Source organism: Chiloscyllium punctatum, chromosome 1, assembly GCF_047496795.1.
Source record: "Chiloscyllium punctatum isolate Juve2018m chromosome 1, sChiPun1.3, whole genome shotgun sequence".
In the NCBI taxonomy this organism is placed as follows: Eukaryota; Metazoa; Chordata; class Chondrichthyes; order Orectolobiformes; family Hemiscylliidae; genus Chiloscyllium; species Chiloscyllium punctatum.
In genome coordinates, this window is record NC_092739.1 from 26,769,934 (window position 1) to 26,788,182 (window position 18,249).

The window sequence follows — 18,249 nt, forward strand, 5'->3', positions numbered from 1 at the left end:
AATGACAGGGTCTAACTAATCAAGAGTTTCTTGGGAATTCACAATAACTCCTTTTAATTGAAACCAATCAAACTGAGTTCTTTAGAAATGGACTGTTTTAATTGCAAAAAATGGATTTATTTTATGTCCCAGAAAAAAATGGTAATCAGGTTTTCTGGATTTAAAATATCTTGAGTCATTCATAAAGCATGGAAACAGACCTTGCAGTCCAACTTGTTCATGTCAACCTTGTTCCCAAACTAAAATCGGATTCACCTGGCCATATCCGTCCAAACCATTCCTCTTCACAAACTTATCCAAATGTCTTTTAAATGTTAGAACTGAACCAGCATCCTCTACCTTCACTGGCAGTTCATTTCACAGATGAAGCAGTTTAAAAACCATTTTACCCTTATCCTTTTTAAATCTTTCTCCTCTCACCATAAACATTTTCCCCCTCATTTTGAATATCTTACTTTGCAAACTCAAATGAGCTGTCAGTCAATATGGCAACTGAACCAGTCATGTGGCTTTATTTCAAAAATTGTTAATTCAGTCTCTGTCTTAAAGTGGTAAAAATTCATGCATTTTTATCAGAATTTGGTAATGGGATATTATTTTGTCATTTCAATGATTGCCAGTAAGTTAAAAATTTACACAAAAAGCATCTTCACCTTTTGAAGTGGAAAATTCAACACTGAAAAAGATTCAAGAGAATGGGAGTAGACTGCCAAATGTGATATGTTCTTTCCTGCTATTCATAGTTTTTGTTTGATCATTATCACGTGCTGTATTATTGTGGCTGGGATGGCAGTATGCTGAAGTCCATGACCCTGGATTGGAGAATTCAGTAGATAGTTGGGTAGGAAAAAGCAGATACTTCGACATATAGTCAATGTATACAATTATGCAAATATACTACTTGATATCAAAAAAGGTAGATAAATTTGTACAATATGCAGTGGACTCCTTTCTAACCCAATACTGTGATAAGGAATGAACTGTAGTAAGGAAATTAAAGTAGGAAAACATCAAGGACTAATGACTGTAATTATATTTTGAGATCAGATAATCACAAGAGTTGGCCCGAGAATAGAAATTTTGCAATGTCTAATTCTCCTGACTCCTCAGATGTGTGTGTTAGAATATTTACCTGGATGAGTGCAACTGCCAAAGATGAATTCAAGAAGTTTACTGTCATCCAGAAAACTTGTTGGTATCCCATCCACTAGTTTAAACATTCCCTGCACTGCCAGTGCACCTGGGCTCATATGCTATTGACAAGAGGCATTGCTGCAGCTCATAGCAACAATATGGGCACACAAGGCAATGAACTAGCAGTGAGAAGCATATGAAATAATATGCAGTGAGAAGCCATTAAAATATATTCCACTATAAAGAACACGCATTGATGAGGTAACATGAATGAATAAAATACCAAGGGAAAAACTGAAGGTAAAAAATGGATGACACAAAGTACTTTGACACTATTATCAGAATTTGACAAGGAGGAAAAAGAAAGGTTCAAGGAAAATATGGCAAATTTATTGAAACTACAAAATTGTCAAGGAAGAAAAGCCAAAATAGTAAAATATTGTATGAGCACATAAACAAAAGGATATGCTGGGATGGGAATAGGCCCATTAAGTGATTGCATAATTTAAAATCTAAGACGGTGAAAACGAGTTAGCTAAATACGAAATAATTTGGGACGCCATCCTGCAGCTGTATGGGTCATTGGTGAGGCCACTTTTAGAATACTGTATAATTCTTGTCATTGTTCTATAGGAAGGAGGTTGTTAATCTTGGCGGGGGGCTGAAAAGATTTACAAAGATGTTGCCAGGGTCAGAAGGTTTGAGTTATTGGTAAAGGCTGGACAGGCTGGGGCTTTTCTCCCCGGAACTTTGGAGGCTGAGGGGTGACCATTTAAAAGTTTATAAAATCATGGGGTTCACGGATAGGGTGAATAGCCAAGGTCCTTTTTCTTGCGGGTGTCCAAAATTAGAGGACATAAGTTAAAGGTGAGAGGGGGAAGATTTAAAAAGGACCAGGGGATAACTTTTTCACATAGAGAATGGTGTACATATGGTGTGAGGCAGGTCTGATTACAAAGTCATCTGGATGGGTATATGAATGCAAAGGGTTTAGAGGGATGTGGGCCGAATGCTCTCAAATGGGACTAGGTCAAACTGGAATGTCTGGTTGGCACGGACGAGTTGGACCGAAGACTATGTGATTAGAGACTAGCAAATTAGATTAGATTACATTACATTACAGTGTGGAAATAGGCCCTTCGGCCTAACAAGTCCACACTGACCCGCCGAAGCGCAACCCACCCATACCCCTACATTTACCCCTTACCTAACACTTCGGGCAATTTAGCATGGCCAATTCACCTGACGTGCACATCTTTTGGACTGTGGGAGGAAACCGGAGCACCCGGAGGAAACCCACGCAGACACGGGGAGAATGTGCAAACTCCACACAGTCAGTCGCCTGAGGCGGGAATTGAGCCCGGGTCTCCGGCGCTGTGAGGCAGCAGTGCTAACCACTGTGCCACCATGCCGCCCACTGCCACCGTGATGCCCACCAAATGTTGCATCCTTATTCAAACAAAATGTGAAGATAATTCCAGCAATGGGTGGAGGCTGGTACAATTACAACATTTAAAAGGCATCTGGATGGGTATATGAATAGAAAGGGTTTAGAGGGATATGGACCAAGTGCTTGCAAATGGGACTAGATTAGTTAGGATATCTAGTCAGCATGGACAAGTTGGACCGAAGAGTCTGTTTCCATGCTGTACATTATGACATATTAGTCAGTGATGGGGAAAACTGCGAGAAACAATAATTTGGAACAAAATTAATCATTACTTCTGGAAATGCAAGTTCATTAAGAAAATCCAGCATGAATATTTCAAGGAAAAATCAGGTTTAACAAACATTCTACAGGTTTTTGATTGGGTAAGAAAGTGTTGATGAGGACAATGCTGTTGAAGTGATGTATTTGGATTCTAAAAGAGGTTTAATGCAATGCCCTAAAACAGATTTGTCAGCAAGGTTATGCCTCATAGAATAGAAATGTGGATACAAAATTACTGCGTGACAGGAAACTAAAAGTAGTGGCTGAAATAAATATTTCCCAGTTTGTTAAAATATATATCATTGACTTCCCCAGGGGTCAGTGTTGGCACCCTTTCTCTGATATATATTAATGACATAGACCTTGATATACTGGACACAATTTTCAAATGGAGGATACAGAACGTGGACACATTATGAACAATAGGAGGATAATGTTGAACTTCAAAAGGACATAGACAATGTCGGGAGGGTAGTATACAGCAAATGGCAGAACCCTTCGAAGCAATACCATACAGAGTGATCTAGGTGTACAGGTCCACACTACCATCCATCAAAGACATCTCAGAAATGACTATCAGACTATTCTGACCTCTTGGCATCATGGTAGCCCACAAACCTAAGAACACACTGAAACTGCTAGTGACGAACCTAATGGACCCAATACCAACAACCCAGTTCAGGCAGCATCCAAGTAGCTTCAAAATCGACGTTTATTTATTCCTGATGAAGGACTTTTGCCCGAAACATCGATTTCGAAGCTACTTGGATGCTGCCTGAACTGCTGTGCTCTTCCAGCACCACTAATCCAGAATCTGGTTTCCAGCATCTGCAGTTATTGTTTTTACCCCAATACCAACAACCAGCCAATCAAATGTCATTTACAAAATACCCTGCAAAGACTGCAACAAACACTACAATGGACACACAGGCAGAAAACTAACCACCAAAAGACATGGCCAGTTATCACTAGTATCCTTACAGATGAAGAAGAACGCCACTTCGACTGGGATAACACTAAGACAAGCTAAACAGAGGCAAGCATGGGAATTCCTGGAGGCTTAGCATTCAAACTAGAACTCCATTAATAAACACATCAATTTGGACCCCATTTACCAACCTCTGAGGAAAAGAACCTGAAATTATATCAACCACCTTAATAGACCAAGACACATAATTAGAAAGTGGGACAGAACACCAATGCTTCACTGAAGGTTCACCTAGCATGGTGATGAAACATCTGAGAACAAACCTACCAGCTCAGTGAGCAAACTTACAACCTAAACCTCAACCTGAGCTACAAGTCTTCTCAAAAAGCTGCAGATCCTTGAAAGTGCCAACACAAGTGGATACGGTGATGATGAAGGCATGTGGCATGCTTGCCTTCATCAGCTAAGGCAAGTCATGTTGCAGCTGTGTAGAACTTTAGTCAGGACGCATTTGAAATATTGCATATTGTTCTGGTTAGCACACTGCTAAAAAGATGTGGAGGCTTTGGAGATGGTACAGAAAAGATTTTCCAGGATATTGCTTGATTTTAACTATGAACAGTAGCATCCGATCATTGCTATAATTAATGTTAAGACCCACTTGGACTTCTGTGTGTAGTTTTGGTGTTGTTTCCCAAAGAAGAACATCCTTGCATTAGAGGCAGTGCAGTACCAGTTCACGCGATATTCCTGGAATGAGATGATTGACCTATGAAGAGGGGTTCAGTAGATTAGGTATATATTCCCTGGATTTTAGATGAATGAGAAATCATATCATTGAAACATAAAAAAATAAGGGACTTCTCAAAACAACTGCTGAACTAAGGGTTTCCCATTTGGCAAATCTCAAACCACAAGCGCAGTTTCACTTTATGGAATCTGCCATTTAGGACTGAGATAAAGAGAAATTTATTTCGTCAACAGATTGTGAAAATTTATAATTCTCTATCCAAGAGAATACCCAATTACTGGCTACATTTAAGACAGGTTGTTGGATTTTTGGGCTTTCATGAAATTAAGGGACATAATGTTACTGCAGCAAAGTAGATTTGAGGTAGGACAGCCTTGAAAGTCAAAGGGTTTGCTCTTGTTTCAATTTCTCCTGTTTTTATGGAGGGGTAAGAGGAATAAAAATAAAAAACAGAGAAGTTCTGCTATACTTATGTTGAATACTGATTTGGCACACTTAAGAGTATTGTATACAGTACTTTTACTTTGGTGCAGATAAAGAATGTCACTTTGCTGAATTATGCCTCTCAGTAAAGGATGGTTGACTAAACCCCCAACTCCTGAAATAATTATGGTGAGATTTGTCATAAAACTATTTCGAAATTATGCAAGTTTCAATCAAGGAGACACAAAAAGAATGTTTCCACTTGCAAGGAAGGGCAAAACTAGGGGCTATGAACATAAATAGACACCCAAATATCATACAAGAAATTCTGAATAAGATTTCAATCTGGGGAGTGGTGAGATTTTGCAAGGAGATAACATAGGAAGTAGCTGAGGCAAATAGTATGATTACATTTAAGATGAAATTAGGTAATCATTTGAAGGAGAAGCAATAAGTGAGTTATGTTGATTGACTTGGATGTAAATGGATGGAAAGAGGCTTGAAATGGAGCACAAATGCCAGCATGGAGCAATTGGGCAGATTGGCCTGTATGCTATGTAATAATAGATTATTCTGTGGAAAAGCTAAGTGGCAGCTTTAGTGGCAGGAATGGACAAATGAAAGTGATTGAAATATGAGAGAAACCCAGAGTAGCCTAAATTAAGTAGGGCCAGGTGCTCTTACTTGGTTCGTAATTACTTTTATACAATTGTTTTTCACAAATAAAGCTTCTAAATGTTCTTTGTAGAATGAGCTCACAATTTCTTGAAAATGGATGTGGATAAGCAAGATGAAATGATTTCTGTGACTCTTCTGCTTTAAACTTCTTTTTCCAAAACCCGAATGAACCTTTGGAAGTTCAGCATGAAGGTACCTCAAACATGTTCCAACTCAGGACGGGTGCTGGAAGTACAATTTATTTATTGTAAGCAGAAAAGTGCACGGACCTCCATGTGACTTTAATCTCATTCAAGTAATTCTTTGCAAAGTACCAGATCAGTGGAGCTCATTGTTCGTGTAACAAGGAGTTTGAGTTCCAGATTTTAAACTCCTTTCACTGGTTGATCCAAAAAAAACTTTCAGCAGCTTTTGTGGTTTGGAGACAAACCTTTGTGCCCAATTTTACCTTTGTATAGATAAAAACAGAACCTCTGTCAGTTTATTTTTGGAATTGTTAAGTATCTCTTAACTACTGTAATGGAAGATGATTTAGAAACTCTCTTTGGGAATGCTACTTTCAATTCCACCAGAGATTCAACTGAAATGGAATCCAAATCTGTCTTCTCTCAGAGGGAGCATAACATTGTTGCAACTTATTTGATAACTGCAGGTACTTGATCGTTAAAAGCACGTATGAATAGTGTGATGGTTAAAATATTGGAATGTTATGTGTTATGATGAAAAAAAGTCTACAAATAATGTTTATGAAGGTGTAATGATGAAACTTAATTAGCCAAACTCATTTTTTTCTTCATAAAAATGGATTGTGTCATTGAATAAGAAATATTTCACAAATTTATGAAATATATGGTTCACTAACTTTTAATATTGGCAATGAGTTGAAGTTTGATAGAACTTTGATAGAATTCTGATTTCCCTTTTCCCTGTTTAGAATAATTAAGGCTTGATATCGTTGTTGGCAAACTACTGCTGCACAAGTCTTAAAATGTACTGTTTGCTTTGATGACAATGGACACATTAATGAGAAACGTAACATTGTGTTTCATTGCAGGAGTGTTAAGTCTACTCAGCAACATAATAGTGTTAATAATGTTTGTTAAGTTCAAGGAGTTCCGCACAGCTACCAATGCAATTATTGCAAACTTGGCTTTCACTGACATTGGGGTGAGTGCCATTGGTTACCCAATGTCAACTGCTTCAGACCTGCATGGCAGCTGGAAGTTTGGCTATGCGGGCTGTCAGGTCAGTAAACTGTAAATTGTTAAAATAGGACAGGAAAAATAATTTTCAATTGTATTTGTGAAATGCATTCATTATGGTAATTTCCTCACTGCAGTATTGTTTGGCAACAATATCTTCTTTATCCATTTCTAGTCCTCCACCTGCCAAGAACAAGGGCAAAACTTTCACCTTCTGTGAGTTATTAAAGAAACAATATTAGACTAAAGGGTCATTTGCCTGTGGATTTGTCTTTCCTAGGAAGTAGTGGAAGCTGTGTTATTGAATTCATACAAGGCAGATAAATCTAACAAATCAGATAAATTATGATTAACAAGGGAGCCAAAGGTTATTGTGTTATGTTTTGTCACAGATGTGCAGTATATACCTTTAAGGGACATACTTACGATGTCATCTCCATATCATGTCATATGACCTAATGGTAAAAACTGAACCTGTCCTCTTGCTGTGTAAAACACTGAGCAAAATGTGCTACAGTACATCCCAACTGCTTACTTTGACCTCAGAAACACGAATGCCTGTGATTGTAGTAGATGTTTTGCAAACACCAGGAGTTGTAATAAAATTTCATTAAATTGTTCAGTATTCTGTGACCTAAATTTCATATTTATGTTATGGCAGTTAACATAGGCATCACATCACAAGAGTTGAAGACCGTCAGTTATCTTAATATTTCACATGAAGGGTGATAGAGGGATTAGACAGGAAAATGGAGTTGAGTTGCCATTCAGATCAATCTTGTCGATTGGTGGAGCAGGCTCAAAAGACTGAATGGCCCAAGGCCTATTTTCCGATGGTTCAAATGTCCATTACAAGCCTGCTGATCTGTTCTTAACATTCATTTGGAAATTGGACAGATTATATGACAAGCAACCAATCCGATGTTACCATGCTTTATTCTCCAATTAATGTTGAACCATTGAAAATTTAATGGAATAACTGATTATAATTGTTTTCTTGTATAAAGTTAGCTGCCATAATATATTCTATCTTTTAGCTATTAAAAATATAGAAAATATATATCACCGTATTTTTAACTTTACTGAAAGCATAATTGTGTATTCACAACATTGGGTCAGATAGCCAACCATGCAGTCACATATCTGCCATTTTGTTCATTTCTGCCCCTCCCTCTTTTTGTGCCCCTGCAATGACTTAAAGCAGAGGTGTTGTGGTGCAGAAGGGGGCCACTTGGCCCATCATGCTTGCACCAACTGTCCAAATCAACATAAACCTTTGCGTCTCTATCTTTTCCCATTATACTGAAGGGTTAGCTTTGCTTTTGTTTGCTCTTATCTGCTGAGTATTCCAGCATTTTCTATTTTTATTTCATTACCAACAAGGATTTTACTTTTGCGTTTCAATTCCACTGATGTCTTATACCCAAATTTTAAAAGTTTTTACTATACAACATATGGAAATGGTTAAATGAACAAAATTGACAATGAGAAAGATGGCATTGATTCTTATCTCTGATCACTAGGCATTTCATGTAAAATGGAGTACTTAGAAGCATGTTGGAAGATTTCCTTACTTTCTATTATGAGCAGAGTGTGTTCAATTGCCTTCTAAAGTAGAGGAATAGGAAAAAAATTAAAATGGTAAAAGGTAAAATTTAACCCTTCATGTGAAATGCTGAGTTAGCTGAAGGTCTTCAACTCTTGTGATGTGATACCGATATTAGCTCCTATAACATAATTATGAGATTTAGGTCACAGAATACTGAACAATTTGGCGGCACGGTGGCTCAGTGGTTAGCACTGCTGCCTCACAGCACCTGGGTTCGATTCCCGCCTGTTTGTGTGGAGTTTGCACATTCTCCCCGTGTCTGCGTGGGTTTCTTCCGGTGCTCCCGTTTCCTCCCACAATCCAAAAGATGTGCAGGTCAGGTGAATTGGCCATGCTAAAATTGCCCACAGTGTTAGGTGCATTAGTCAGGGGTAAATATAGGGTAGGGGAATGGGTTTGGGTGGGTTTCTCTTCAGAGGGGCGGTGTGGACTTGTTGGGCTGAAGGGCCTGTTTCCACACTGTAGAAAATCTAATCTAATTCAATGAACTTTTATTACAACTCCAGGTACAAACGTACACTACAATCACAGGCATTTGTGTGTCTGAGATCAAGGTAAGCAGTTGAGATGTACTGTAGCACATTTCCCTCAGTGTGTTACACTGCAAAGAGATAGCTTTGGTAAGGTTGTTACCATTAGGTAATTTTTACCATTAAGTAAAATCACCAATTATCTTCATTGGATTGTATGTATTTCCCTATTTGTTTTAATTGGTGGTTGGTTTTTTTTTTCAGGCTTATGCAGCTTTAAATATCTTTTTTGGGATGTCAAGTATTGGGTTACTTACTGTAGTCGCTATTGACCGATACCTGATGATTAGTAAGCCTGATTTAGGTAAGACTATTGTGATAGTGAACTCCTTAATCTGAGTCAATATCCTGGAACTCCTTGCCGAACAGCACCATGAGATTGCCGACATCATGTCTAACCATCTTGTCAAGGGCAGTTAAGAATACTCAATAAGTTATTTTCATATCCAGTACTTTTTTTTGTAATAATTAAAAAGTTGCTTTTGAATGTCAATGCAAACACAGCCTGTATATTAATAATGAACCATCAGCATATAACTCTATTAGATAAAGCTCTAACCCCATAATAAAACATGCTCTACACACACATGCAAACAGACAAAAGAAACTTTAGTGTTATGGGTAGAGGGAAATGTTGTTCAATGGTCCCTATCCACAGGAATTGCTGAGATGATCCTTTTGGCTTGGGAGGGCGCATTGCTGTTATCTCTCTTCTCCAGGTGCTTTTCATTTGCTTGCAGGAGGCTCAGGCCAACTGTTTCACAACTTATAAAATTGCTTATAAAAAGCAACCACATACAGCAACTGGTGAGGGTCAATAAACTGGCTTTCTTCAAACTTTAGGTACTTTATATTGGAGCCCAAATGACATCACTTCCTTTCTACAAGTGCAAAGATTTCTGATCATACCCTTCACACCCTAACGAATCATAGTATCCCTACAGTTTGGAAACAGGCCATTCAGCCCAACAAGTCCACACTGACCATCTGAAGTGCAACCCACCTAGATCTATTCCCCTACCCTATTACTCTACACTTACCCCTGACTAATGCACCTGACCTACGCACCCCTGAACACAATGGGCTAGTTTAGCATGCATATGTTTGGATTGTGGGAGGAAACCAGAGCATCCAGAGGAAACCCACGCAGACATGAGGGGAATGTGCAAACTCCACACAGACAGTCATCTGAGGTGGGAATTGAACCCTGGTCCTTGGCGCTGTGAGGCAGCAGTGTGCCGCCCCCCAAAGCTTTTCAGCTATCTGCAATCACATAATTGTTGCAGGAAAAAAAGCCCTTGTCATTGATAAGTGAGGACCAGTTCACAGGCCAGTTGCTTTTGGCCAAATCACCCTTGGTCCACATCCCCTGGTTCCAACCCAGCTGCAATAATCTCCTAAAGCTATTTGAATATGCAACAGTGTAAACTGCTCTTACAATGAGAATTAGATAAACTGCTTTCAAAAAGTGCAGCAATCCTTCGAAGTCCTTGCTTTTAAAATGGCTTTTGCCATTTCAGTCCAGAATCAAAATTAAAAGACATGGTTTACACATTGCAGAAATGGATAATTTCATGGTCTAACTTCTTCCCTATGATCGATGTTAATCTGTTGAGCATGTTTTCTGTAAATTGTTTTGAACAGCTAAGTCACATTTCCTATTTTCAAATTGAATGAAACCTTCATTTAGGAATTTAGGAAAGTTGAAATAAAAGAAATGGCTTGTAAGATAGTTGATGCATTTAAGATATTAAAATGAAGTCTATCACTGAATGGGAATTTGTCATCCCACAACTCCAACAATTTGCTAAGGATCAATTCCCCAATGTTGCTGATGTTGCTGTTTCTTTCTCTATAGTGAAGGCCAATACAAAATACCCATTCAATTAATCTGGCCTCTTCTTATTTGCCATAATTAACCTCTAAACTCACTTTCTATAAGAATTACTCACTTTGTTAACCATTTGTTTTAGAATTCTATAGCAGCTTTTCATTTTTATTTTACTAGCTAGTTTTCTCTGACACTCTGCTTTTCCCCACTTAGTACTATTTTAGTCATCTTTTTTCATATTTTGTTCAATCTTCTCAATAGCCACCTATCTTACCACAACTGTATTACTGAATAGTCAAGTTCTGAAGAAGTGTATTTCTGGACTCAAAAATTAACTCCAGAGATACCGTCAGACCTGCTGAGTCTTTTCAGATTCTGTGGTTGCTTTCAACAATTGTCTTCTTGCCTTGATGATTCTGTTATCTGTATTCAAGCTGTTTCTTCATTCTGACTTCTGGAATTTTCGTCATCCTTTCTACTATGTTAATACCATTATTTCCTTTTGATGTTTTCAGCTCTGTCAAGAAATTCTCTAAATGGAGCAAACCTAAATATAAGTTCATATGATACCATTTCTCCAAACCAGTACAGTTGACCACAAGCGAACTGATGTAGAACATCTTCAGACTTGACTATTTCATGCACTCCTGGCAGGCCTATCATCTTGATGTGAAACACAATTCTCTGTCCTTGTTCTAAAATTCACCCAACATTCCTTTCCTTACCGACCTACATTGATTTCTAATTAAAAAGCTTTGAATTTAAAATTCTCTTCCTTGTTTTCAAATCCATCCACAGTTTCACCTATAGTCCTATAGTCTTATTCAGCCTGATAACTGAGGTATCTATATGTCTGACATATCTATCAAAAGAATTCTGGTCTCTTGAACTTGATTGACTTTAATTACTCAAGCACAGGTAGCCATGTCTTGAGCTGCCAAGGCCTTAAAGCTCAAGAATTCCCAAAGCTATTTTTTAATGTCTCCCTTTGCTCTTTTAACTGCCCCTTAAATCCTAGCTCTTACGTAAATTTCTGGTCATCTCTCCGAAGATTACTTTATGTAAGTTGGTGTCCAATTCTGCACCATAACACTCCTGGTAAGAACTTTGGATGATTTTAATACATAACTTCCTTTTAAATTATGTTTTATAATTCATTGTATTTTTCAGAATAATAAAAGTGTGGTAAATCAGAAAATCACGAACAAGTAATTTCTTCAATGCTTTTTCTTAGTGTAGTTTATTAATAGTGCATACTTTGATCCCATAATCTATGATGGGCATGCAGTCATCTAGTATTACAATGGTAGTTTCCTTTCTTCATAATTTACTTCATACAAACTTACACTCCTAACAACCGCTTCTACTGTCTTCTGAAGAAAAACATTTGCAAAAAACATATGTAATGCAACCTTTACTTCTCTTGAGTGAAAAGGTACCTAAGCCACTTTAGGCAAGGATTTCCTTTATGTACTCAGTGTCATAAAATCAAATACTTCATTAACTATGTTGACATTTTTATTACAATTAACAGTGAGAAAATGTTTAGCAGATTTGTTTTATTCAAAGTAAATGTAAATTCAAATGACTTGACTTGTAGCATAATCTTGCAATTCAGATAAACTATTGTTTATTGTTTTGTTTTGTTTTGCAGAGAGTTGAGCTATATGTAGATGTGCAGTCAGCTAAAGTGGTCCATTAATCAATAAATATCTCCAACAGGAAGAAAGATGACCAATGTTACCTATACAACTATGATCACTGTTGCCTGGGTGAATGGTCTCTTCTGGGCTCTGATGCCAATAATGGGTTGGGCGAGTTATGCCCCAGATCCAACAGGAGCTACATGTACCATCAATTGGAGGAACAATGACTCGTAAGTTTTCTTCTGTTATGTTTTCTTTACATTTGTTTCAATTACAACTTTGAATTTACAAATCAGAATTAAACTCCTTGTTAATTGTTTCACTTTTTAAAATCCTAAAATAAATTCTCAAGGTCAGAAATTGAAAATCAAGTCATAAATGCAATATGTAATGGGAAATATCACTGGGGTTTTTGATTTAAATTTTCTTTGACAATTAAAAATGAAATGATATAGTTTTCCTCATCCCATTTCCTTCCGTCTCACCTTTGATGCTCAGATATATTTCTGTTGATTACAAAAGAGAGTAAGTATGACAAATCCACACTCTTGCACTGTGAGTGCAATTGTTGAAGGAAAATCATGGACAGCAACTTCCAGATTTGTGTGTGAAGACTGTTGAGTATTTCAGAAGTTACAGTCTGATTCAGTAACAAGTAGAAGCATTGTTAACCTCACTGTTATCTCACCAAACGTGATCTATTTAGTTACTGATAAATTTTATTCTAGAATTAATTTCTATAATCAAATGAGCTGATAGCACTGCTTTTGAGTGTGCGGATAAAATGTTAAGTATGTAAAATAACATTGAATATACTGGAATAGTGAGGCCTCCACTTCCTCTGTCTGTCACCTCCTCTTATGTTGAGTGCCCTTTTTGTCACTGTAAAGCATGCATCCGCATATTCAGCATTTCTTTCTGTGTTCCTGTTCTTGATCTTCTTACCCAGATCTTCAGTTTGAACTTTCATCACAGATATGAGATCATGTTTGATATTGATTTTCAATTTCTGCATTGTCCTTAAATTTCAGAAATAGTTGAATTCAGACCTGTGGATTTATGCACCAATCTGCAGAAATGGAGTTACATAGGTAGCTTACAAAGTGAAGCTTAAACATCTACCCAAAGACGTTGCACCTTCAACTAAGCATTGAGAATTGGTCTGATTCATTGCATGTCTTTGTTTGCAGGTTGTTTGTTTCCTATACAATAACAGTCATTGCAGTTAATTTTGTGGTACCACTGTCGATCATGGTCTTCTGCTATTACAATGTATCAAAAACTGTGAAAAGGTTTATGCACCACGATGTTCTAGAAAATTTAACCTTGGATTGGTCAGATCAACTTGATGTAACAAAAGTAAGACCTTTTCTCCTTCCAAGTTAACTTACAATGTCTCTGGAGACAACAAAATGCACAGTAGTTAAAACTAATGGAGACCTAAGTCTGTTTTTTTTATCAGGATTCTTAAGCTTCCTTTGAAACTATTATAATCCCCATTCTTAAAAGTCCCATCCTCAATTCTCTATACCAACATCTCTTTCCTCCTGCCTTAGGGAAGATGTGTTAAACTTGAAAGTATTCAGAAAAGATTTACAAGGATGTTACCAGGATTGGAGGGTTTGAGCTATAGGAGGAGGATCAATAGCCTGGGGTCATTTTCCCTGAGCTTCAGAAGCTGAGGGATGGCCTTATTGACACTTATAGAATCACGAGGAGCATGGATAGGGTAAATAGGCAAGATCTTTCCTCCAGGGTGGTGGAGTCCAAAACTAGAGGGCATAGATTTCAGGTGAGAGGGGAAAGGTGAGAAGGAACCTAAGGGACAACTTTTTCATACAAGGGTGATGCATGTGTGGAATGAGCTGCCAGAGGAAGTGGTAGAGGCTGGTACAATTAAAACATTTAAAAGGCTCCTAGACTCTAAGCTATGTTTGATGTATCACAATGGGCACAAGCATAATTATTACTATGACTAAAATAAATATCATTTGTTTTTCGTTTTTATCATAGATGTCTGTTGTGATGATTGCGATGTTCCTAGTGGCTTGGTCTCCTTACTCCATTGTGTGCTTATGGTCTTCTTTTGGTGACCCAAAATTCATTCCACCTGCAATGGCAATTGTAGCTCCACTTTTTGCCAAGTCTTCCACTTTCTATAATCCTTGCATTTATGTCATTGCAAATAAGAAGTAAGTGTTTATTCCCTCAGAGAATGAGCATTTTTTTTGCAAATTTCTTTCCCAAATTATATTCATGCACATTTTTTCCTTCATTTCAGGTTTCGGAGGGCTATAATTGCAATGGTATGCTGCCAGACTCAACAGGATTTAACCATCAGTCACACTCTGCCTATGACCACCTCTCAGGCACCTTTAACAGAATTAAATTCTTTCATTTAAATTGGCTGTATTGTAATCTACTTATTATTTTAATGCATCTTTATTTCATTTTCCAACTGGAAAATGTTTTCTCAATGTTTTCATTTTTTGACTTGACTTTAAACTGTTTTCTGAATCCTGCATCTAATCAAAGATATTCCCTTGATCTAATTTCTCCCAAAAATGCTGAAGTCTTTTATCAATTGCCTCACTATGCTTTTTCAAAAGAGGAAAATTCCATCATAGCAAATCATGTTACATGACACACTCCTCCCATAACAACTGGCTTCGTAGAGCTCACATAATTATTTTCATTTACCAGTGACCAAAACTGAAAGGAACAATGTTAACCCCGCCTTCCTTTAGGCGTGGTTTGCTATTTTCACAGCATGAGTGGGAAATCAAATGTTGCTTTTCTTTCAGGTCACTAATGGAAAGAAGAGCTGAGCCTAACCAGATATTTTTACTTCATTTTTTATTGCTAAACCAGAGGAAGCAGTGAATGCTTCTCAGTATCTCTAAGATGATTTCAATATTCCCCGTTCATACTCCAAGCTTCCTGTTGACACCAGTTCACCCACAGCAATTATGTAATCATTTCAAATTCAGTCCCAGCCTTAAGTGGCTTTAATAGTCTACCAATTTTTGACTTGACTTTTGTACTACATATGATTTTGAATCCAGGTAGATAACATTCACAACAACATTGGGCTTTAGTTATCAACTACTGGCAGCTGATGGTTGAGGTAGAATGCCACCAATACTTTTGGGATGCTGAATCTAAGTGCCAGTTTACTTACTACTGATAGAAGACTACTAGAGAGTCTTAATAAGAAATGATAATGTGTTACGTAATTAAGTATCATGGCATTATGGCAATTGGTACAATGAACATTGACTAATTAGAGATAGTTACAACAATCAGGAGTTAAGTACACCTTTCCAGTCTCTGTTGGAACCCTAGCCAAAACGAAATGTTTCTCTGCAGAAAGACTGCATGATAACATCAATTGGGTGGAAAGTAATGCACCATCTCCATGAATTTCCAAAGAACCATTATCTTTTTTGAATACCTCCCCAAACTGCATCATTTTCGTGAGCATTTATATGTCCACGTATATGTCTACTTTTTCATGTACAACTGCGTTGTCTTTCCCCACCTAGGTCTCTGATTCCACAAATTTAGACAGTGGAGAATGTGATTTTTTTTCAGACTTGGAGGATTAATAAGTCTTTGGCTTTATGGTTGTTGATTTTGACTGTGTTTGGTAACAAACCACTAGTTTTCTGGTGTTCGTCTTTGAGTTCATTCCAATCAAGTCCTACTGAATTATTGTTCTGTAATGAGAAAGGGTCCCTGTGTTCACCACCTTCAGCTGTATGGACTGTTTATGTTTGTTGCTGTTTTTCTATCCCATTTGACAACTGTACCATTCTTGTTTCACCCTGTTGTCCTAGGCCAATGTGTGGCAGCCATCTTGCCTGGTGACTTTTAATATAATGAGGGGTCTGCTGCTCATCATAAAACTTACCTTTTTCTACAAATATATTTATAGTCCCAGCTGTGGGACTCAACTATGGGGTAAACCACTCTGATAGGACAAGAATGTAAGTCTTCAGTTTTCTCCCTGTTAGTTGTTCTGACAATGATAAACCACAGTGTAGTGGGATGGACCAGTAAGTTAACAAGGCTGTATTAAAGACAGCACTTTTCTTCAAAGGAGATTTGATTATCAGGACCACATGCTTAGCTTCTCCATTCAGGTATTGATATGCCAGCGAATGGATTATAGGTTAAAATCCAGAAGTGGCTGCAAACTGGCCGATAAATAACTGTAGCTAGGTTGCCATGTGTAGCAAACACCTGTGCAAGACCCTGACAACTGCATCAGTGGGCAGTTCATGACTTTATTATCCCTACCCACTGGGAAAAATAAGTAACAATATTGAGGCAAGACCACTTGTCAGACACAAGTGGTCATTTCCCAGTCATTCTTATGTTGTGTTGGGAAAAATAATGGAGGTCAGTGGCTGTTGCTGCTCTGTCCTGTGTCTAGGCAGGTTTCACAGTCAGCTATGAAGTTCTCAGCTGTCTTTGAAATCCTTGACCACATCTAAACCCTGACTGTACATGTGGTAAAGCTCAAATGTCCCTGGTAAACTTTATCCAGGATCTTATGAAGCTTAAATAAGAAATGGTTTGACAAATACCAGCAAGCTGTCTTTATTTATGAACTGCTACTGATGTTTAAAATTGGTCTTCATGGCCACTCAACTGGGCCTTTGATCTGACCAGTCTTCAATCAATCCTGATGAATGGCAACAGATTCTTGGTCCTTCTTTTGATCCTGAGCAATTTGATTGAGTTGTTTCAGGTTACTGGCTATTTGATTGCTATGGCTATTTGAATGCTTCATCACTCATTCTCGAGCTGCAGACAGTCACAGTCACAGAGAACATGTCCACAGTTTTTTTAGCTTCCCCTGCACCCATTGGGATTGATGGGTGAACCTCATAAAGCAGAGTTAGAACGTTTATATCAGCAATAGCTTTAGGTCAATAGGCTTTAGCCTTCATTCCTTCAGCTTCAGGGACACATGCTGCATTTTCAAGTTTAAAATTAACAAGATGTCCACTGACATAAATAAACTCTGTGAAAATCAAATCAGTTGGATCCTTTTATTTCCCTGCAGGAATGGCATGCAAATGTAGCATTCTTTTGTCATGAGTGAGCATTGTCTATGTCTGTGAGGTTCTACTGTTCCATAGCATTGACACTGACTCTTAGTATCTGGTATTTGACCTATTGAATATAATAATATTTTAACATTTTCAACTTCAAACTTAGTATTTAATATTGAAGCAATTCTAAATTAGAAATGTTAAGAATTATTTTCTCTAAGATGTCTAATCCTGTGTTCTATTTTGTCCAACTGTCATATTAAGTTTTTTTTTAGAAGTGATTTCTCTATCAATTTCTTCTTAATCTGATTATTTACTTGAATTACCTTAAAACTGTCTTAAATCTGTCGTAACTCAATTCTGTTTGTAACCAGCTGGCTTCAGGCTTGTATTCTTGTATGAAATGAATGCTGTTTAAATTTTGTTGTTTTAAAGTTGCTTGAAACTTCTAAACTGTATTATAACAGTACTGCATGATATACTTGCAATAAAACCTTATAATGAGATAGCAAGCAATACTGTATTGTGTTACTTTTTTCAACTTTCAAATTCTGCTAACTGCTAATGTTGTATCTCTGCACTGCTTATAGAGTGTTCTCCAATTTTATTTAAACTACCTAGGTTCTGTTTAATTTTTCCTGCTGCAGTATAGAACTTCAAACTGCAAGGGTGATTTCTAAGATCCTCCCAATGGCTGTGCAGATGCACAGGAGGAAACATTGTTTCCTACTTTCTGGGGATTT

At 37.5% G+C, this 18,249-nt stretch overlaps 1 protein-coding gene across 1 annotated transcript; it reads left to right on the top strand.

Moving 5' to 3' along the window:
* Window positions 1-5,971: 5,971 nt before the first annotated feature.
* Window positions 5,972-18,005, top strand: rrh (retinal pigment epithelium-derived rhodopsin homolog). Its single transcript, XM_072581851.1, has 7 exons — window positions 5,972-6,277; window positions 6,680-6,870; window positions 9,171-9,270; window positions 12,520-12,673; window positions 13,634-13,802; window positions 14,457-14,635; window positions 14,725-18,005. Exons 1-7 carry the CDS (start codon window positions 6,145-6,147, stop codon window positions 14,843-14,845), a joined length of 1,047 nt encoding a protein of 348 aa, XP_072437952.1. The 5' UTR covers window positions 5,972-6,144; the 3' UTR covers window positions 14,846-18,005.
* Window positions 18,006-18,249: the final 244 nt, after the last annotated feature.

What these genes read in the sequence shown, in the direction of transcription:
- rrh (XM_072581851.1), top strand. Translation starts at nt 6,145, where the DNA reads ATGGAAGATGATTTAGAAACTCTCTTTGGGAATGCTACTTTCAATTCC. An exon ending in AACTTATTTGATAACTGCAG is followed by an intron (nt 6,278 to 6,679) that starts GTACTTGATCGT and finishes GTTTCATTGCAG; the next exon opens with GAGTGTTAAGTCTACTCAGC. An exon ending in TTGGCTATGCGGGCTGTCAG is followed by an intron (nt 6,871 to 9,170) that starts GTCAGTAAACTG and finishes TTTTTTTTTCAG; the next exon opens with GCTTATGCAGCTTTAAATAT.